Source organism: Centropristis striata, chromosome 7 (assembly GCF_030273125.1).
Source record: "Centropristis striata isolate RG_2023a ecotype Rhode Island chromosome 7, C.striata_1.0, whole genome shotgun sequence".
Lineage (NCBI taxonomy): Eukaryota > Metazoa > Chordata > Actinopteri > Perciformes > Serranidae > Centropristis > Centropristis striata.
In genome coordinates, this window is record NC_081523.1 from 3,563,384 (window position 1) to 3,580,302 (window position 16,919).

General features: G+C 40.6%; 2 protein-coding genes across 2 annotated transcripts; both read right to left on the reverse strand.

The window, feature by feature from the left end:
• Positions 1–4,537: 4,537 nt before the first annotated feature.
• Positions 4,538–5,989, reverse strand: LOC131974357 (nuclear factor 7, brain-like). The gene has a single exon (XM_059336632.1). It carries the CDS (start codon positions 5,987–5,989, stop codon positions 4,538–4,540), a length of 1,452 nt encoding a protein of 483 aa, XP_059192615.1.
• A 4,883-nt stretch (positions 5,990–10,872) lies between these two features.
• On the reverse strand, positions 10,873–13,363 carry LOC131974905 (nuclear factor 7, brain-like). Its single transcript, XM_059337407.1, has one exon. The coding sequence runs from the start codon at positions 13,115–13,117 to the stop codon at positions 11,663–11,665; it is 1,455 nt and encodes a 484-aa protein (XP_059193390.1). The 5' UTR covers positions 13,118–13,363; the 3' UTR covers positions 10,873–11,662.
• Positions 13,364–16,919: the final 3,556 nt, after the last annotated feature.

The following is a 16,919-nucleotide window of genomic DNA, read 5'->3' on the forward strand; positions in this document are numbered from 1 at the left end:
AGGAAGAGCGCTACACCACCAAGGCCGTGTCGCAGGGCCGACAAGGAAGCTGGACAACCTGGGAGGGAGTCGCCAACGGAAACATCAGTTGGACAGACCTCCGGAAGATCCCGCAGGCAAGGCTCAGCTTCCTCATCTGCTGAACATATGACACGCTTCCATGTCCTCAGAACCTTCACCAGCGGTTCAGGAGTGAGGAATGCTGCACACTCTGGAACTCCCCTAACACAAACCTCCAGCACATCTAGTCGGGCTGTAAGATCACGCTCTCCCAGGGACGCTATAGATGGCGCCACGACCAGGTCCTGGGGAAGCTGGCAGAGGTGCTGGAGCGCTGTCGACTGGGCAGCAAGAGGGTACCACCAGCAGAGAACTATGGTTTCATCACAGAAGGTCGGGGGAGAATACAAATTGTCAGCCAATATAAATATCTTGGGACAATAATAGATTCAGAGCTTTCTTTTAAAGCCCATATTGGCAAATTGTGTAAAAAAAATCAAGTTTAATCTTGCAAATTCGTGCAACTCAAAATGAAATGCCAACTGAAGCCGCAAAAATGTATTCGCATTCGATGATTTTTAGCCACTTTAACTATTGCCTAACCAGCTGGTCCCAGGCTGGTCAGAGTTAAAAAAAACATTGGAAATCTTAAAACAAGCAATTAAAGTTATGGATAGAAAACCTAGGCACTATCATCACTGTGCAATTTAAAAAACAATCCTGTATTTTAAATTGGGACAGTCTTCAAACATTTGCAGACTTCAAACTGACCTATAAAGTACTGAATAGATTGGCTCCAGATCCTCTGCAAGAGTTCATCAGCCAAAGAAACAGCCTTGAGCGTGTTACTCGAGGCTCTGTCAGAGGTGACTGTTATATTCCTTTTTTTATTATTATTATTATTCCTGATGATATTAGATGGCGCCACGACCAGGTCCTGGGGAAGCTGGCAGAGGTGCTGGAGCGCTGTCGACTGGGCAGCAAGAGGGTACCACCAGCAGAGAACTATGGTTTCATCACAGAAGGTGGGGGGAGAAGAAACATCAGGCCAAAAGAAACAGCTAGGCTGTTTTCCCCCGATCAGGAGCGGAACATGAGATTGGACCTCGACAGGCAGCTCCGTTTCCCAGTCGAGATAACTATTACATCTCTCCGCCCTGACATAGTGTGAACAGAGCAGTTGGAGTCCAGGGAAGACTGGAGGACAGCCAGGAAAGACTGGATGACAGCAGTGAAAGACCGCACTGGGAGTCTGCGGCTAGTTACCCAACCCACTAGTACCACAGAGGAGGCACACCCAAACTAACTACAAAGAACCCTAAGAGAAAACAACCCAAAGGCCCTCCGAGAGGCGGAATGAAAGATGGGACTAACAGGATGGACAACTCGGTAATGACAGCAATGGAAGCGGACAACGAGACAAACACCAGAACTCCAGGAAATGAGGAGAAGATCCTCCGGAAGTGTGGATGCGGATGGGAGAAAGTGACCACATTCAAGGGGTTGCGAATCCACCAGGAGAAGCGAAAGGGTGGTCAGAAGGGCCAACAGCAACCTTGCACTGCCGCACCAGGTGAGACATGAGGGACCGAAAGCCAGGTCGAAAACCACAGAGCAATGGACCCAATGTTGCATATGGCAAAACAGCAAAGAGGAAGAGGGCCCACAGGTGGGGGACGAGCCCCTATGTGAGCACCAAGAGCCAGTCGCCACCAACTTACACAGGACAGAGTCAAAAGCAGAGACCAAGAACCCAACTAGAAGGAGCAAACTCAATTGGCCAAAGTCAAGCGAAGCAGAAGCATGGCAAACACTGGACAACGACCTGATCAAGACACTGGACGAATCATTGTGAGGAGGGGTGGAAACCAAGCTCAATCAGATTAGTGACATCCTATACCAGGTCTGCAAGGACAGGGTTGGCAAGGTGACCTCCAACCAGAGGACAACCCAAAGAGAGAAGGGAAGGAGAGAAAAGGAGATTGACCATCTAGTACGAAGGCGCCAGAAACTCCATAAAAACACTCCGTAAGAAGAAAACTCTGTGGGAGGAGGTGAGGCAAAGACTGTCCAGGCTTTGAAGAGCTGAACGTATTCGCAAGCATAGCAAATGGAAACAAAAAGAACGAGCCAGCTTCTTCAAAGACCCCTTTGGACACGCCAGACAGCTGCTGGAGGAGAAGAAGATTGGGAAGCTTGAAACCACCAGGGAGCAACTGGAACAGCATGTCAAAGAGCAATTTCTTGTATAGCTTGTAGGAGTCCTGTACAAGCTATATAAGAACTGCCTCAATGTGCTAAAGGTGCTATGGTACCTTATGAGAGCTGCCTGGAAAAAGCAACTCATTCCATCTGAATGGCAAAGGGCTGTAGTGGTCTTCATCCCAAAGGAAGCAAACTCCAAAGGCATCGGCCAGTTCAGAAACATCGCCCTGCTGAATGTAGAAGGAAAAATCTTCTTCTCCACCAGGATGACCACCTACCTGCTTGAGAACGGCTACATAGACACCAACTGCCAGAAGGCGGGAAACCCAGGCTCTCCAGGGTGCGTTGAGCATGCAACAATGATCTGGGACCAGGTCCAGAAGGCCAAGCAGGAGAAGACAGACCTCCACGTCGTTTGGCTCGATCTTGCTAATGCATATGGATGAGTCCCACACGAGCTGATCAGCTCTGCCATGGAGTTCTTCCACATGCCCTCCTGCATCAAGAACATGGTTGCATCCTACTTCAATGACCTACAGATGTGCTTTGCCCTCCAAGATTTCACCACCAGCTGGCAGCCACTAGAGGTAGGAATTGCTATGGGGTGTGCCATCTCTCCCATCCTGTTCGTGGCAGCCTTTGAGGTAATCCTCATTGGTGCAAGACAGATAGTTGGAGGGATCAAACTACCAACCGGGCAGAGACTACCCCCACTGGGGACATATATAGACGACGTCACCAGTCTCCTTCAGACAGCAGCATGTACATCAAGACTGCTGAAAAGGATGGATGAGCTGATGTTGTGGGCTCAGATGAAGATGACGCCAGAAAAATCACGGAGCCTGTCTCTCAGAAGAGGAGTCAGAAATGACAGCACCATCTTTGTCATAGGAGGTGAGAAAATCCCACTCCTTTCTGAGCAACCCATTAAAAGCCTGGGGAGGCAGTAAACGGCAGAGCTTTTGGACAAACAGATGGGGAGAACCGTGTTGAAACAGCTCTCAGAAGGCCTGGCAAAGGTTGACCAAAGCCAACTCCCGGGGAAGAATAAGGTCTGGTGCTACCAATTTACACTCTACAGGAGGGTGATGTGGCCGCTGAAAATGAGTGATGTTCCCTCGTCCACCACAAGTAAGATGGATGGAAAAGCCAACTCATTCATCAGAAAGTGATTGGGCCTACTACAGTGCCTTCAGAAGGAACACCCTCCAGCTGCTGCTGCGATTCTTCAGTTTGGGCTATAAGCAGGAAAAGACCAGGCTCATTCTGGAGTTGAGAGAGTCCACTGACCTGACCATTAGGAACGTGAACATCAAGATTCCGACAGGCAGGAAGTGGAACGCACAAACTGAGGTCGATCAAGCCATCAGTCGTCTGCAACATCAAGAGATTGTCGGCAGAGTCCAGGCAGGAAGAGCAGGCCTCGGGTGGGGAGAAGCGCCACGGTTCTGGTCCAAGGCCGATCGCCAAGAGACGAAGGAGATGGTGGTGGCGGAGGTGACAAGGATGGAGGAAGAGCGCTACAAGATCAAGGCCACCTTTTTCTTAACTGGCTCATATTAATCTGTGATTAACTGAGTAAAAACAACAGGCTTCTTATTAAACTAATTCACACATTTTATCACCTGAAATATTTCATACAAATTCATTTTCTGTGAATCAAAATGTCCTTTATTAGAAAATAGATAAAGCCTCAATTTCAGTAGATACAAAACAAAATCACAAAATATTCAGTTGACATCACTTCAATAGTAAGTAGATGAAAAAAAAGACATCCCAAGAAATTTAAGAACAAACCTCCATGAAAACCACTTTGAATAATTAATTACAGACTGTACAGACAATAAGCAAAACATTTCTGTCACCTTGGTAACCAAATCAACACTGCAGAATCTGTAAAAGAACAAAAAGTTGTAGTACTGTATCAGTGAAAATCTCTATGTCCTCCTGACACACTGCCTGATGTTTTGGACAATAATCAGGAATCATAATCCAATAATATATTTGGAATATAAATAACCATCTGAGTGGGTCCAATCTACATAACGAGCACTTTTACTGTTTACTGTTGATACTTTAAGTACATTTTATAATTTTTTAAGGTTATGAATGCAGGACTTTCACTTGTCATGGAGTAATTTCACAGCAGCAATTTAAGTAGATACAAAACAAAATCACCAAATATTCAGTAAATATCAATTCAATAGTTATTAGATGTAAAAAAAAAAAAAAAAATCTACCTCCACATTTATGATTGTCACGTGTAAAGGAACTAACTGGAATTTGACAAAACACCCCACCACCATCATAAACAAAGAACATGATGAATCAGTTAAACCTCACCACCGTCTCTACACAGCACAGAGAAATCTGTTTGACAGATTTTGATATCAGCAGTTTTAGCATCACCAGACTTTCCAATATTGAAATATGGGAAGAGTTTCTCAGTGAAAGTGTCTCTGTGAGTGTAGATGTGAGTCATGTCCTCAGGGTCGTAGAAGGACACCTCCCCCCTGTCATAGTCCAGCTGGACTCTGATCCTCTGGAGACTCTTCTTCACTCTGACAGTCTGACCATCTCCACTAGTGTATTTTCCACTCCGATGCAATAAACACCAGACTCCATATTTTGGTGAAGGATATCTCTGCCCCTTTCTGTCAACTGACTCTTTAACCAAACCTACAGTCCAGTCAGGATGATCTCCCACCTCCACCTCCCAGCTGTGTTTCCCTGAGCTGAAGCCCTCAGAGCCCAGAACAGTGACATAGTTAGTGTTTCTCTCTGGATTGTCAGGAAGCTGCTGGTTTGTGTCTCCATATCTCACACTGGTCAGATCATCAGACAAATAGTGCCAGCAGTTTGCAGTGTTTGGGTCCAGAATGAGAGGAGTGAAGTGGACCTTCTCCTTCATCTTCTCCCAGACTCTGAAGGACAGGTTGCCCAGGTGTTTGGCCACATCTATCAGCGCTCCTGAGAGCAGCTGTGGATCTGACAGTGAGCACTGGACTCTGGCTCTGGTCTGAGTGGCTTTATAACTGCTGAGGAATGGCACCTTGTGTTTCTGCAGCTCTTCTTCAACAGCAGAGATACTGTCTGACAGAGAGGAGATCTGCTCCTGAATCCTCTTCATCTCTCTGCTGATAGTCTTCCCCTTCTGCTCCTCTTCCTCCCTCAGAGCTGCCAGTCTGGACTCCTCTTCCTCTTTCAGGAACTGGTGGAGCTTGTTGAACTCTGCTCTGATCTGTCTCTCTGTGGACAACAGCTGCTTCTTGGACTGTTGACTCACTTCATTGTATGTTTTCTCCACTTGTTTGTATTTGTCCCTCTTGTCCTGCAGATACTGTAAGTCAGATTTCAGCTGGTCCTTCAGGTCACTGACTGCTTGTTCTATAGGAACCACTTTGTGACTCTGGAGGAGAGAAAACTCACAGACAGGACACACAGCTCTGTCTTCATCCTTACAGAACAATCTAGTCTCTTCTGGATGTTTACTACACACCACCTCCAGCTTCTTCTCTTCTTTTTCTGTCTCAGATGATCCAGATTTCTGTCTCCCAGCAAAGGAGTCAGCCAGTTCCTTCAGTGGAAAATTCACCCAAAAATGTTCCTTTGATGATTTTCTTTTACACATAGGACAGTTTTTGTTTTTAGTTTGTTCCCAGAATTTCTTCAGGCAGCTTGAACAGAAGCTGTGGTTGCAGCTCAGAGACACAGGATCTCTGAAAGTCTCTGAACACACATGGCAGCTCAGGTAACTTTCAAAAAGAGCAATTTTCTCAGCCATTTTGCCGTTTCCAAATGATCAGAAAAAGTAAATCCAGTTTCTTCAGTTTGCTGCTTAAAATCCTTCAAGTGATCAGTCAGAGATCTCACGGTGTAATGGCGTCGCAGTTCTGTTCAACAATGTCAGAATCTGATCTCAACATCACCAACATCTTCCATTAGTTAATCATTATCAGAGATAAAAGCAGTCACATGTTTTTATTACCTGCAGATAGAACAGGATTCTGTCCTTCAACACCAGCACTCCTTACAAGATGGTCCAGAGTTTCAGACTATAAAATTGTTGTGTTTGATGTTACATGTGTCACAATGAAAATATACTTTGTGACAGTGAAACTGTTGGGAACACAGGTGATGAAAAGACCACCGATGCTAAACTTATGTGTACGTGTATGTCTCTGTGCAGTTTTTCAGAAACATTTATACGTTGAGTGCTTCTTTTTTATTGCAGATTACAGCCATCACTATCTTTCGACTTTGACACTTTTTTTTAATATGTCGCAGGACCTTTGAGCTCAAAGTTTTATTGCTACATGTACTAACTTGTTACTCAAAGCAGCAAGTTTTTATAATGTAATTTCATTGCAACCTCCCCTCAAAACGACTGTAAATACTGAAAACGAATTACTGAATCTGCTCATGATACATGTGATTTACCAGACTTGTTTAGATAAATATTATAAACAAAACAATGTCAATATTTATTTTCAGAGATAATCAGGTGATAATGATGATAATAATGATTATGATAAAAGCTATTTTCCTTCCTGGCTCATTTGCACAGGACTTTAACTTCCACGTTATACCCACGAATATTAAACTGAAACATAACTTGTTGAGATTATTCTCAACCACACCAAGAGTCACAGCAATGATGGATTTCATAGATACCCTGGGCATACAGCATGTCTGATTAACAGAATGGGATTTCTGTGAAGTAATGTGCTTCATGGGGGAGCAGCACTGTTTGGTAGCTCTCTGATTTTGCACAAATTTGCTATTATGTACCAAGAGAGTTCAGTCATATCATAACAATACTTGTGTACATTCCACCCAAGGCAACTGCTGAAGTTCCATGTGAAGTTCTACATGACCTCGTTGCTAGGATACAGACTAAACATCCAGAAGCATTCTTGATAATATCAGGAGACTTCAATCATGTTTCCCTCTCCTCCCACCTGACTGGATTTACACAGTTCGTTAATTGTCCCAACAGAGAAAATAAAACCCTTGATCTGCTGTATGCTAATGTCAAAGAGGTTTACAGAGCTACTGCCTTGCCCCCAATTGGACAATCAGATCACAACTTAGTTCTTCTGGAGACTTGTTACAAACCTTGTGTGTGGAGGCTGCCTGCAACTAAACTCGCAGTCAGGAAATGGACACCAGAGGCCACTGAGGCTCTAAAGGACTGCTTTGAATGTACAGATTGAAATGTGTTGCTGAAACAGAGGAGAACAGTATGGACATTAACAGACAGGTTGACTGCTTTACTGATTACATCAACTTCTGTAGAGACACAGCCAAACATAGGACTGTACGCTGTTTCCACAATAACAAATCTTGGATTACTAGTGATTTTAAGGCAATCCTCAATGAGAAGAAGGCAGCTTTTAGATGGTGACAAAGCATGGCTCAAACATGTGTACATCTCCAAAGCAGCATCCACCCCCCCTCTTAAACCTGAGCCTCCACCCTTGTCTGTCACAGAGACGGGGTGAGGTTGGACCTGGGAAGACTTTGTTCTGGGAAGGCTGCTGGTCCAGATGGTGTGTGTCCAAGGTTGCTCAAGGACTGTGCTGCCCAACTATGTCAACCTCTCCACAAGATCTTCAACCTCAGTCTAAAGTTGGGGCGAGTGCCGCCACTGTGGAAAATTTCCTATGTTGTGCCGGTACCAAAAAAAAAAGTCCAGCTGAACTTAATGACTACAGACCAGTAGCCCTCACTTCTCACATCATGAAGATCTTGGAGCGGCTGATTCTACGTCTACTGAGAGCTGAAGTCAAAGACAAACTCGACCCCCTGCAGTTTGCATACAAACAACACATGGGAGTGAACGGTGCTGTCCTCTACATGCTTCACCGTGCCCTTGCTCATCTGGAGGAAACTGGCGTTTATGTGAGAATCATGTTCTTTGATTTTTCAAGCGCATTCAACACCATCCAACCCAACATACTCAAAAACAAGCTGACAGAGATGGGAGTGGATCTTTCCTTCATCTCCTGGATCACAGATTACCTGACAGGAATACCACAGTATGTCAGGTTGGGAAATAGTGTTTCTGGGACATTAATGAGCAGCACAGGGACTCCACAAGGCACTGTTCTGGCTCCACTCCTGTTCACACTGTACACAGCGGACTTCAAATACAACTCTGAGTCCTGCCACATCCAGAAGTACTCAGATGACACTGCTATTGTGGCGTGTATCAGGAATGGACAGGAATCTGAATATAGGGATCTGATAAAAGCCTTCAGTGACTGGAGTCACAAGAACTATCTCCTACTGAACATCTCAAAGACTAAGGAAATGATCAGAGATTTCCGCAGGTTCAAGCCCCCCTTCAGCAAGTGAATACCTGTGGGGTGGACATGGAGGTGGTGCCAAGTTCTAAGTATCTAGGTGTATACCTGGATAATAAGTTGGACTGGTCCATCAACACGGACGCTCTCTACAAAAAGGGGCAGAGCCGCCTCTTTTTCTTCTTGAAGCTCAGATCTCTGGACATGTGTAGTAAGATGCTGCAGATGTTTTATCAGTCTGTGGTGGTAGTGTGTTGTTTTATGCTGCAGTCTGCTGGGGAGGCAGCATCACACACAGAGATGATCAGACTGGTCTAAAGAGCTGGTTCTGTGGTTGGAGCCAGGTTGGACACACTGGAGGAGGTGGTGGAGAGATGACCTGTCAAGATGTTCCAGGCCATCCTGAAATACCAGATCATCTGCTACACAAAACCTTTATGGACCATAAAAACAGCAGTGGACGGCTCCTCTCTCTCTGTTGCAGGACGGAGAGATTCAAAAGATCCTTCTCTCCTACAGCCATCAGGCTGTCTCACTCTAACAGACTAACTGAATATCCCCTCAGGGATAAATAAAGTAATTTTGATTTTTTTTTCAATTTGATATTTATGAAATAGAAACTATCAGAAACTGTTAAAATTTGCTTCTATTGATTAACCTGTGCAGCAAACAATAATATGCATGTAAATAAGTGACAGAAACATAATGTTCAGCGTTCAAAATGTGCACTTTGGCTCCATCTTGTGTCGTTTACGGGAAGTAAAATTTGTCCATGCAGCCACATACTGTACACATTCTGTACATTCAGTCATGTTGGTGACATGATGCACATGTGAGCATGTTGTCTCTGAAAACTGCATTAAATAGGAGACAAAATTAGTCAAATGTAGCAGTGGAAGCATTTCTGAAACAGAGCTGTCTTGTTGGAAATGATTCTCCATCTGTGCAGACTTCACACACTGAGTCAGCATTTGTTTTTATGATGTCTAAAAGTGAAATATATATATATATATATATATTTATATACACACATCCTGAACATATATATATATGTTCAGGAGACTGTTGTAAATTATTAGTTTTTTAACCTTTGACCTGCTGTTTTTAGAGTTTATAATGTGGTGAAGCTGCAGGAGGGAAAAGTTTAACCATCTTTTAAATGTGATTACTGACTGTTTCTAATGTTAACAAACCTCAACTAACTAATGCCTCCATTTATTTGTAATATTATTGGTACAATTAATGGCATTTTAGTTCATTTATCGAGTTATTTATACTAATTTTGGCAGCTGTCATATTTTTGTAATTTAAATCTGTCTCTGTCCCAAAACAATGTAGATTAAATGACCAGCAAGTGACTGATATAAAACACATATAGTATTATTTAGCCATTCATTTTATTTATTAATTACTTAAATGATCAACAATTGAGTGAACATAAAGTATAATTTAGCTATTTATTTTAATGATCAGCAATTGATGAATGATACAGAACATATAGTGTTATTAAGCTGTTTAATTGTATTTTTTTAAACTTTATTTAATCAATGCTTGACTGATACTAAACATAAAGCACAATGTATCCATTTATTACATTGACTGATACTGAACATATCGTATTACCAAGCTATTTATTGTATTTATTTATTTCTTACTTAAATGATCAGCAATTGAGTGACACAGAACATAGTATTATTTAGCCATTTATTTAATGCATTTATTCCTTAAACGATCAGCAATTGACTGATACTGAACATATAGTATAACTTAGCTATTTATTTACTTAATTTTAATGATCAACAATCGAGTAATAAAGAACATATAGTGCTATTAGGCTATTTATTAGTATTTTTTTCTTGATTTGATGATCAGCGGGTTAGGTTAGGGTTTTTGCTCTATTTAAATGATCAACAATTGACTGATACACATATCATATTACCAAGCTATTTCATTTTATTTACTACAGAAATGTTGTGACACAGAACGTAGTATGACTTAGCAATTTATTTATTTAATTTATTTGTTTGTTTCTTTATTTAAATGTTGTGACACAGAACATAGTATTACTCTCTCTCCCTCTCTGTCTCTCTCTCTGTCTGTTTCATTCCTCTCAAATCAAATAAAAGTGGCTCTATTGTCATGTAAAACAGACGTTAACACTGCCAAAGCATGTGTGAAGTCGGAATAACAAACAGAAAAATATATATAAATAATAAACAGTATTAATATCTATTTATTTATTTATGTATTTATTTATAAAGAAATGTGAAATGAAATGTGTCTAAATCAAATCAAAGTGTCTTTATTGGCATGGAAACGGACAAAGCAAAGCAAGTGTGAAGTCAAAACAACAAAATGTTCATCAACAGAAATATAGTGATTGTGGTGTTCACACTGTATATACAGATACAGGACAAATTGAAATACAATAGTGCATATATATACACAATAATATAAACATGCAGTTAAAATATAAGCTAAACAAACATACACAAGTAAGAAATATAAAATTTGCATTTGTATTTATTTACTAATTTACTTACTTACTTGATGTTTAAAATGTGCTTTATATTGGAGGTGTTGCAACATACCAGTGTTGATGATAACCATGAGATTTGAAAGATAAAATTTTGATGTACTGATAATAATACATTCAGAGACACTTATTAGTAATTGGCAGTCAGGTTTTTTTTCTAACATGAAAAAAAGATCTATTTCAAATGATTAAGGATTTTTGTTTTGTAAATTAAACCAAATAACACTATATTAGGTAGTCAAATCTGGCCCACATAAATTAATCAATAATAATAATCCAATAACATATTTAGAATATATAAAACAATCTGATTGGGTTCATTCTGCATAACGAGTACCTTTAAAAAAAATACTTTAAGAACAATTAGATGCTGATACTTTTACAATTTTAAGGTTTTGTCGAGTAATTTAAAAGCAGCAATTTAAGTAGATACAAAACAAAAACACCAAATATTCAGTTCACATCAATTCAATAGTAAGAAGATGTAAAAAAAGAAAAGTAAATGTATGTACTTCACATTTAATCATTGTCACGTGTAAAGGAACTAACTGGAATTTGTCTGAACTGACAAAACAACCCACCACCATGATAAACAAAGAACATGATGAATCAGTTAAACCTCACCACCGTTTCTAAACAGCACAGAGAAATCTGTTGGACAGATTTTGATATCAGCAGTTTTAGCTTTACCAGACTTTCCAAGACTGAACAATGGGAAGAGTTTCTCAGTGAAAGTGTCTCTGTGAGTGTAGATGTGAGTCATTTTGTCTTCAGGGTCGTAGAAGGACACCTCCCCCCTGTCATAGTCCAGCTGGACTCTGATCCTCTGGAGACTCTTCTTCACTCTGACAGTCTGACCAACAACATTAGTGTATTTTCCATTCCGAAGAACTAAACAACAGATTCCACATTTTGGTGAAGCATATCTCTGTCCCTTCCTGTCAACTGACTCTTTAACCAAACCTACAAACCAGTGAGGATGATCTCCCACCTCCACCTCCCAGCTGTGTTTCCCTGAGCTGAAGCCCTCAGAGCCCAGAACATCTGGATACTTAGTGAATCTCTCTGGATTATCAGGAAGCTGCTGGTTTGTGTCTCCATGTCTCACACTGGTCAGATCATCAGACAGATAGAGACTGTAGGCTGCAGTGTTTGGGTCCAGAATGAGAGGAGTGAAGTGGACCTTCTCCTTCATCTTCTCCCAGACTCTGAAGGACAGGTTGCCCAGGTGTTTGGCCACATCTATCAGCGCTCCTGAGAGCAGCTGTGGATCTGACAGTGAGCACTGGACTCTGGCTCTGGTCTGAGTGGCTTTATAACTGCTGAGGAATGGCACCTTGTGTTTCTGCAGCTCTTCTTCAACAGCAGAGATACTGTCTGACAGAGAGGAGATCTGCTCCTGAATCCTCTTCATCTCTCTGCTGATAGTCTTCCCCTTCTGCTCCTCTTCCTCCCTCAGAGCTGCCAGTCTGGACTCCTCTTCCTCTTTCAGGAACTGGTGGAGCTTGTTGAACTCTGCTCTGATCTGTCTCTCTGTGGACAACAGCTGCTCCTTGGAGTGTTCAATCATTTCTTTGTATATGTCCTCTACATCTTCATATTTGTCCCTCTTGTCCTGCAGAGACTGTAAGTCAGATTTCAGCTGGTCCTTCAGGTCACTGACTGCTTGTTCTATAGGAACCACTTTGTGACTCTGGTGGAGAGAAAACTCACAGACAGGACACACAGCTCTGTCTTCATCCTTACAGAACAATCTAGGCTCTTCTGGATGTTTACATCTCACCGTCTCTTTTTTCTTTTTTTCTTTTTCTGTCTCAGATGATCCAGATTTCTGTCTCTCAGCAAAGGAGTCAGCCAGATCCTTCAGTGAAAGGTTTACAGCTGGTTCATCAATTAAGGACTTTGTTTTACAAATGGGACAGTTTTTGTTTTTAGTTTGTTCCCAGAATTTCTTCAGGCAGCTTGAACAGAAGCTGTGGCCGCAGCTCAGAGACACAGGATCTCTGAAAGTCTCTGAACACACATGGCAGCTCAGGAAACTTTCAAAAAGAGCCGTTTTCTCAGCCATTTTCTCAGATAAGTGAATTATCCTTTAACAGCAAGACTCACCAAATGTTTGTCCCTTTGAATTTCAGGTTACAATCCTTCTGATTTGTGGTTAATATCCTTCAGCCTGTAATGGCGTCTCAGCTCCGTGTCAGCAATGTAGAAATAATAAGTTTCACTTTCCTTTCCAGGGTTTCCTGCAGACCTTATTTGGCCAGGCGCCCCGCTCGGCCTGAAATCTGAAGCGCCCGGGCTAGAATGTCCGGCAAAAAAAAAAAAAAAAAAGATGCAACGCATGCAAGCGACACGGCAGCGCTTGAGAACTAATCTACCTGCACACATAGATAGCTTTGTGTTATAATGAATTAATGTTGGGTCTTTAGTGCTGCGCTGTCTGCCTGCAGTGCATTCTGCGTCATGTCTATCTCTCTCTCTCTCAAACACACACACACACACACGCTAATTGTGGCCCTCGTGATGATATTTTGTGGCCCCCACCTTGATATGAAAGTTTAATGTTAGTGCGGTCCAAGGTTATAATAGTTTTGGATTTTTCATTAGTTTTAGTTTTAATTTCGTTGTCAATTTTTGTTTTCAAATTCAGTTAGTTTTAATCAGTTTTTAGAGTGAGTTTGCTAGTTTTGATTAGTTTTATTTTTTGGAAAATGCTTAGTTTTAGTTTAGTTTTTATTAGTTTTAGTTTTTTGTAATGGGGTATTTTTGGGTGCCAGATTCAATAAGGTCATAATAAATGTTTCCTTTATTTCCTTTGTCTGATCCATCTCAGCCCCAATAAATTTACTAAGTCATAAAACCAGAGAGATGAAATAGATTTAATATCAACCAAAAAGGTTTATGTATGAAAAAAGTTGTCAAAGACGAAAACTAAGGACATTTTCACTATAATTTTAGTTAGTTTTAGTTAGTTTTGTAACCACACAATACAGTTTCAGTTAGTTATCGTTTTTTTAAAAACTCCAGTTTTTATTTTTATTTCAGTTAACGAAAATGTTTTTTCAATTCTAGTTTTCGTTATTTCGTTAGTTTTCGTTAACTATAATAACCTTGGTGCGGTCCTATCCCGGTACTTTCTGCCATCTACAAATGTCCTGATGTTCATGTCATCATGAAAGACATAAATATTGAGCGCAAAATGAAAAGCAAATGCTACTGGACAGTTTATTATCTGCAGTGTTGTTTGTAAACTATATTTTGTATGCTGGAGTTGACAGTCTGGTCTTCATTTTCTGTTAGAAAAACTGCAGCTACTCCATAGAGTTTTTTAATCCTCTTTAATTGCTTCACACATGAACAAGGTACAGGACCCGCTGTGGTGAGGTCTCACAAAAATAAAACTCTGTGTGCGGGATCACAACATGGCGACCGGTCCGGATCCATAAAAACACACATTATACAGCAAATAATAATAATCAACCTATGCAAATAACTTTTACTCACACACAACGACCACTAAGTGATAACAGTTATGATTAGTTTCAGTTTGACTCTGCAGTAGGAGCATGTGCGGCAGCAGCGGCGCACTGAACTGGTAACTTTTCCTCCGGAACTGTTCGTCGTTCATTCGGGTCTAATCGGGACTACTCGGGTCTTTCCGGTGACGTTTGGCGACGTCCCGAACAGGGCAGAGCAGGGAAGTTCAATAGTACCCTACTCGGGAAGTTTGCACATTAAATAATTTATATATAAAGCATTTAATCATTCCATGTATGTTATATTACTAATATTTATATTATAATAACAACAATAACACATAACATTAACATATATGTATTTATTATCATTATAAAAATCTGTCTCATGTTGCCTTTCTGTATATCCGTTCTGTGAGAACATATATATACATAAATATATATATATATATATATATACATATACATCTGGCAGCAAGAAGTAGGCAGGAGAAGCCTTTTTCAGAAGAACCGTTCATGTTCTTTAATATTCCATTTCATGTTCCAGTTCATGTTCAGAAGAAGCCATTGAAGTTAAATAACTGTTAATAATGGCATTTGAGAAGTTTGGATTTTTTCAGCAAAGTTTTTTTTGTGGAATACCTGATGCGGCCCAGATACTGCCTCAAGCGGCCCCCAGGTAATTTGAGTTTGAGACCCCTGCTTTAAAGAATGCAATGTTGCACTTATGAAAAGTATTTGATTTGATTTATGATTATACAGTCTATGTAAGCTTGAAGTTGTCTCTCTAAGAGAGTAATAGCTAGAGTGGAGAGTTGCAAGTTCCCTGCAATAAAACAGATTGTTGTCAATTCATAATACTTTCTCATCTCCTATTTTAATACTTGTTACACAATAATTAAAATGCTTTAATTACTGTTTACGACGCTGTGATCGGTGATTGGAAATATCAGATCGGCAGATACTGATTTCAGTAAGATTGGAAAAAAGTGCTCTTAAGTGCCCTCTAGAGTGGTGAAAACGAGAGGAAGGGCCTTATTGGCTGCCCTTTACACGTGCAAAAAATGATTTGGTGCCCCTTCATACAATGACTTATGATGATGTGCCCTCCAGTGCAAGAAAATGTGATAACGTGCCTTAATGAGAGCCCTTCTAGAGCCCTTCTCGTGGCCTTTTTCCTGTCTTGGTGCCTCCGTGGTTGAAAAAGCGTGCGAAAGTGCCCTCTAGAATGGTGAAAATGAGAGAAAGTGCCTTATTGGCTGCCCTTTACACATGAAAAAACTCATTGATTGCCCTCTTTATGCAATAAATTATGATGATGTGTCCTCTCAAGATTCTATAATACGGTATCACCCAACTGTGAATAATGTTATGTGTGATGTTTGCTCTCATTTCGCTCTCAAAGTGCACAAAATAGATGCATTTTACTTAAAAATTTACAAATTTTCTCCCGGGGGGGCATGCCCCCGGACCCCCCTAGATGGATCGGTTCGATGGTTTTTATTGTCAGTACCGTATCATTAATTACTTTGATCTGGATCTCATTTTAACTTAATGCTAATATTTCATCATACATGATGCATCATAGCTTTTTGCGTGCTGGTGGGCTCCATGTTGTGCAGAATCTGCCCTTTTTATTTTTTCGCCCTTCTAACAGTCTGAGTCCGCCACTGCCTAGTCTGTTTCTGTTTTCTGAATTTTCTGTTTGCTTTGTGTGCCAAGGGTTCCCAAACTTATTAGGCCATGACCCCAAAAATAAACAGTTCGTGATTTCCATCTTCATGTTTGTGGGTTTATTGTTAAGCAACTTCTCTCATATTTTGAGAGCCAAAAATAAAAATTGATTAAGCATCTTCTCTTTAATATTGAGGGTAATAATAATAATTAAACAATTTAAGTAATTAATTAATTAATTAATCCTTTTTTTCCCTGGCCAAAGTTTTTTCCTGCAGGAAACCCTGCTTTCTCAGTAACTGATCATCATTCATTTTCTTACCAGCAGATGGTGATATTGGATCAATTAACAGATTTAACAGCAACTTTCCACCTGAAATTATTCAGAATTATTAGACTGCCTGTTAAACACTAAATTGAAAACGTGACATACATTGATATTTATGTTTTAATTTTCATCTTTGTTTATTTACCTTTGTTTTAAATCCACAATGTATCTACTTTTCCTATATATTAATTCATTTATATTAATTTAAATTGTATTCATTTACTTTTGCATTTCTTTTTAAATGTCCATGAAAAATTGTGGCCCCCTGCAGCATTTAAGTTGCCCATCCCTGATCTAGATGTATGGCGGAGTGGCTGGATAAAGTGTAAGTTATTCACCACATGCGGTTAAATAGTCCTAAAATTAAAAAGTTAACAAAACGCTGCTAGCTC

What these genes read in the sequence shown, in the direction of transcription:
- LOC131974357 (XM_059336632.1), bottom strand. Translation starts at nt 5,989, where the DNA reads ATGGCTGAGAAAATTGCTCTTTTTGAAAGTTACCTGAGCTGCCATGTG.
- LOC131974905 (XM_059337407.1), bottom strand. Translation starts at nt 13,117, where the DNA reads ATGGCTGAGAAAACGGCTCTTTTTGAAAGTTTCCTGAGCTGCCATGTG.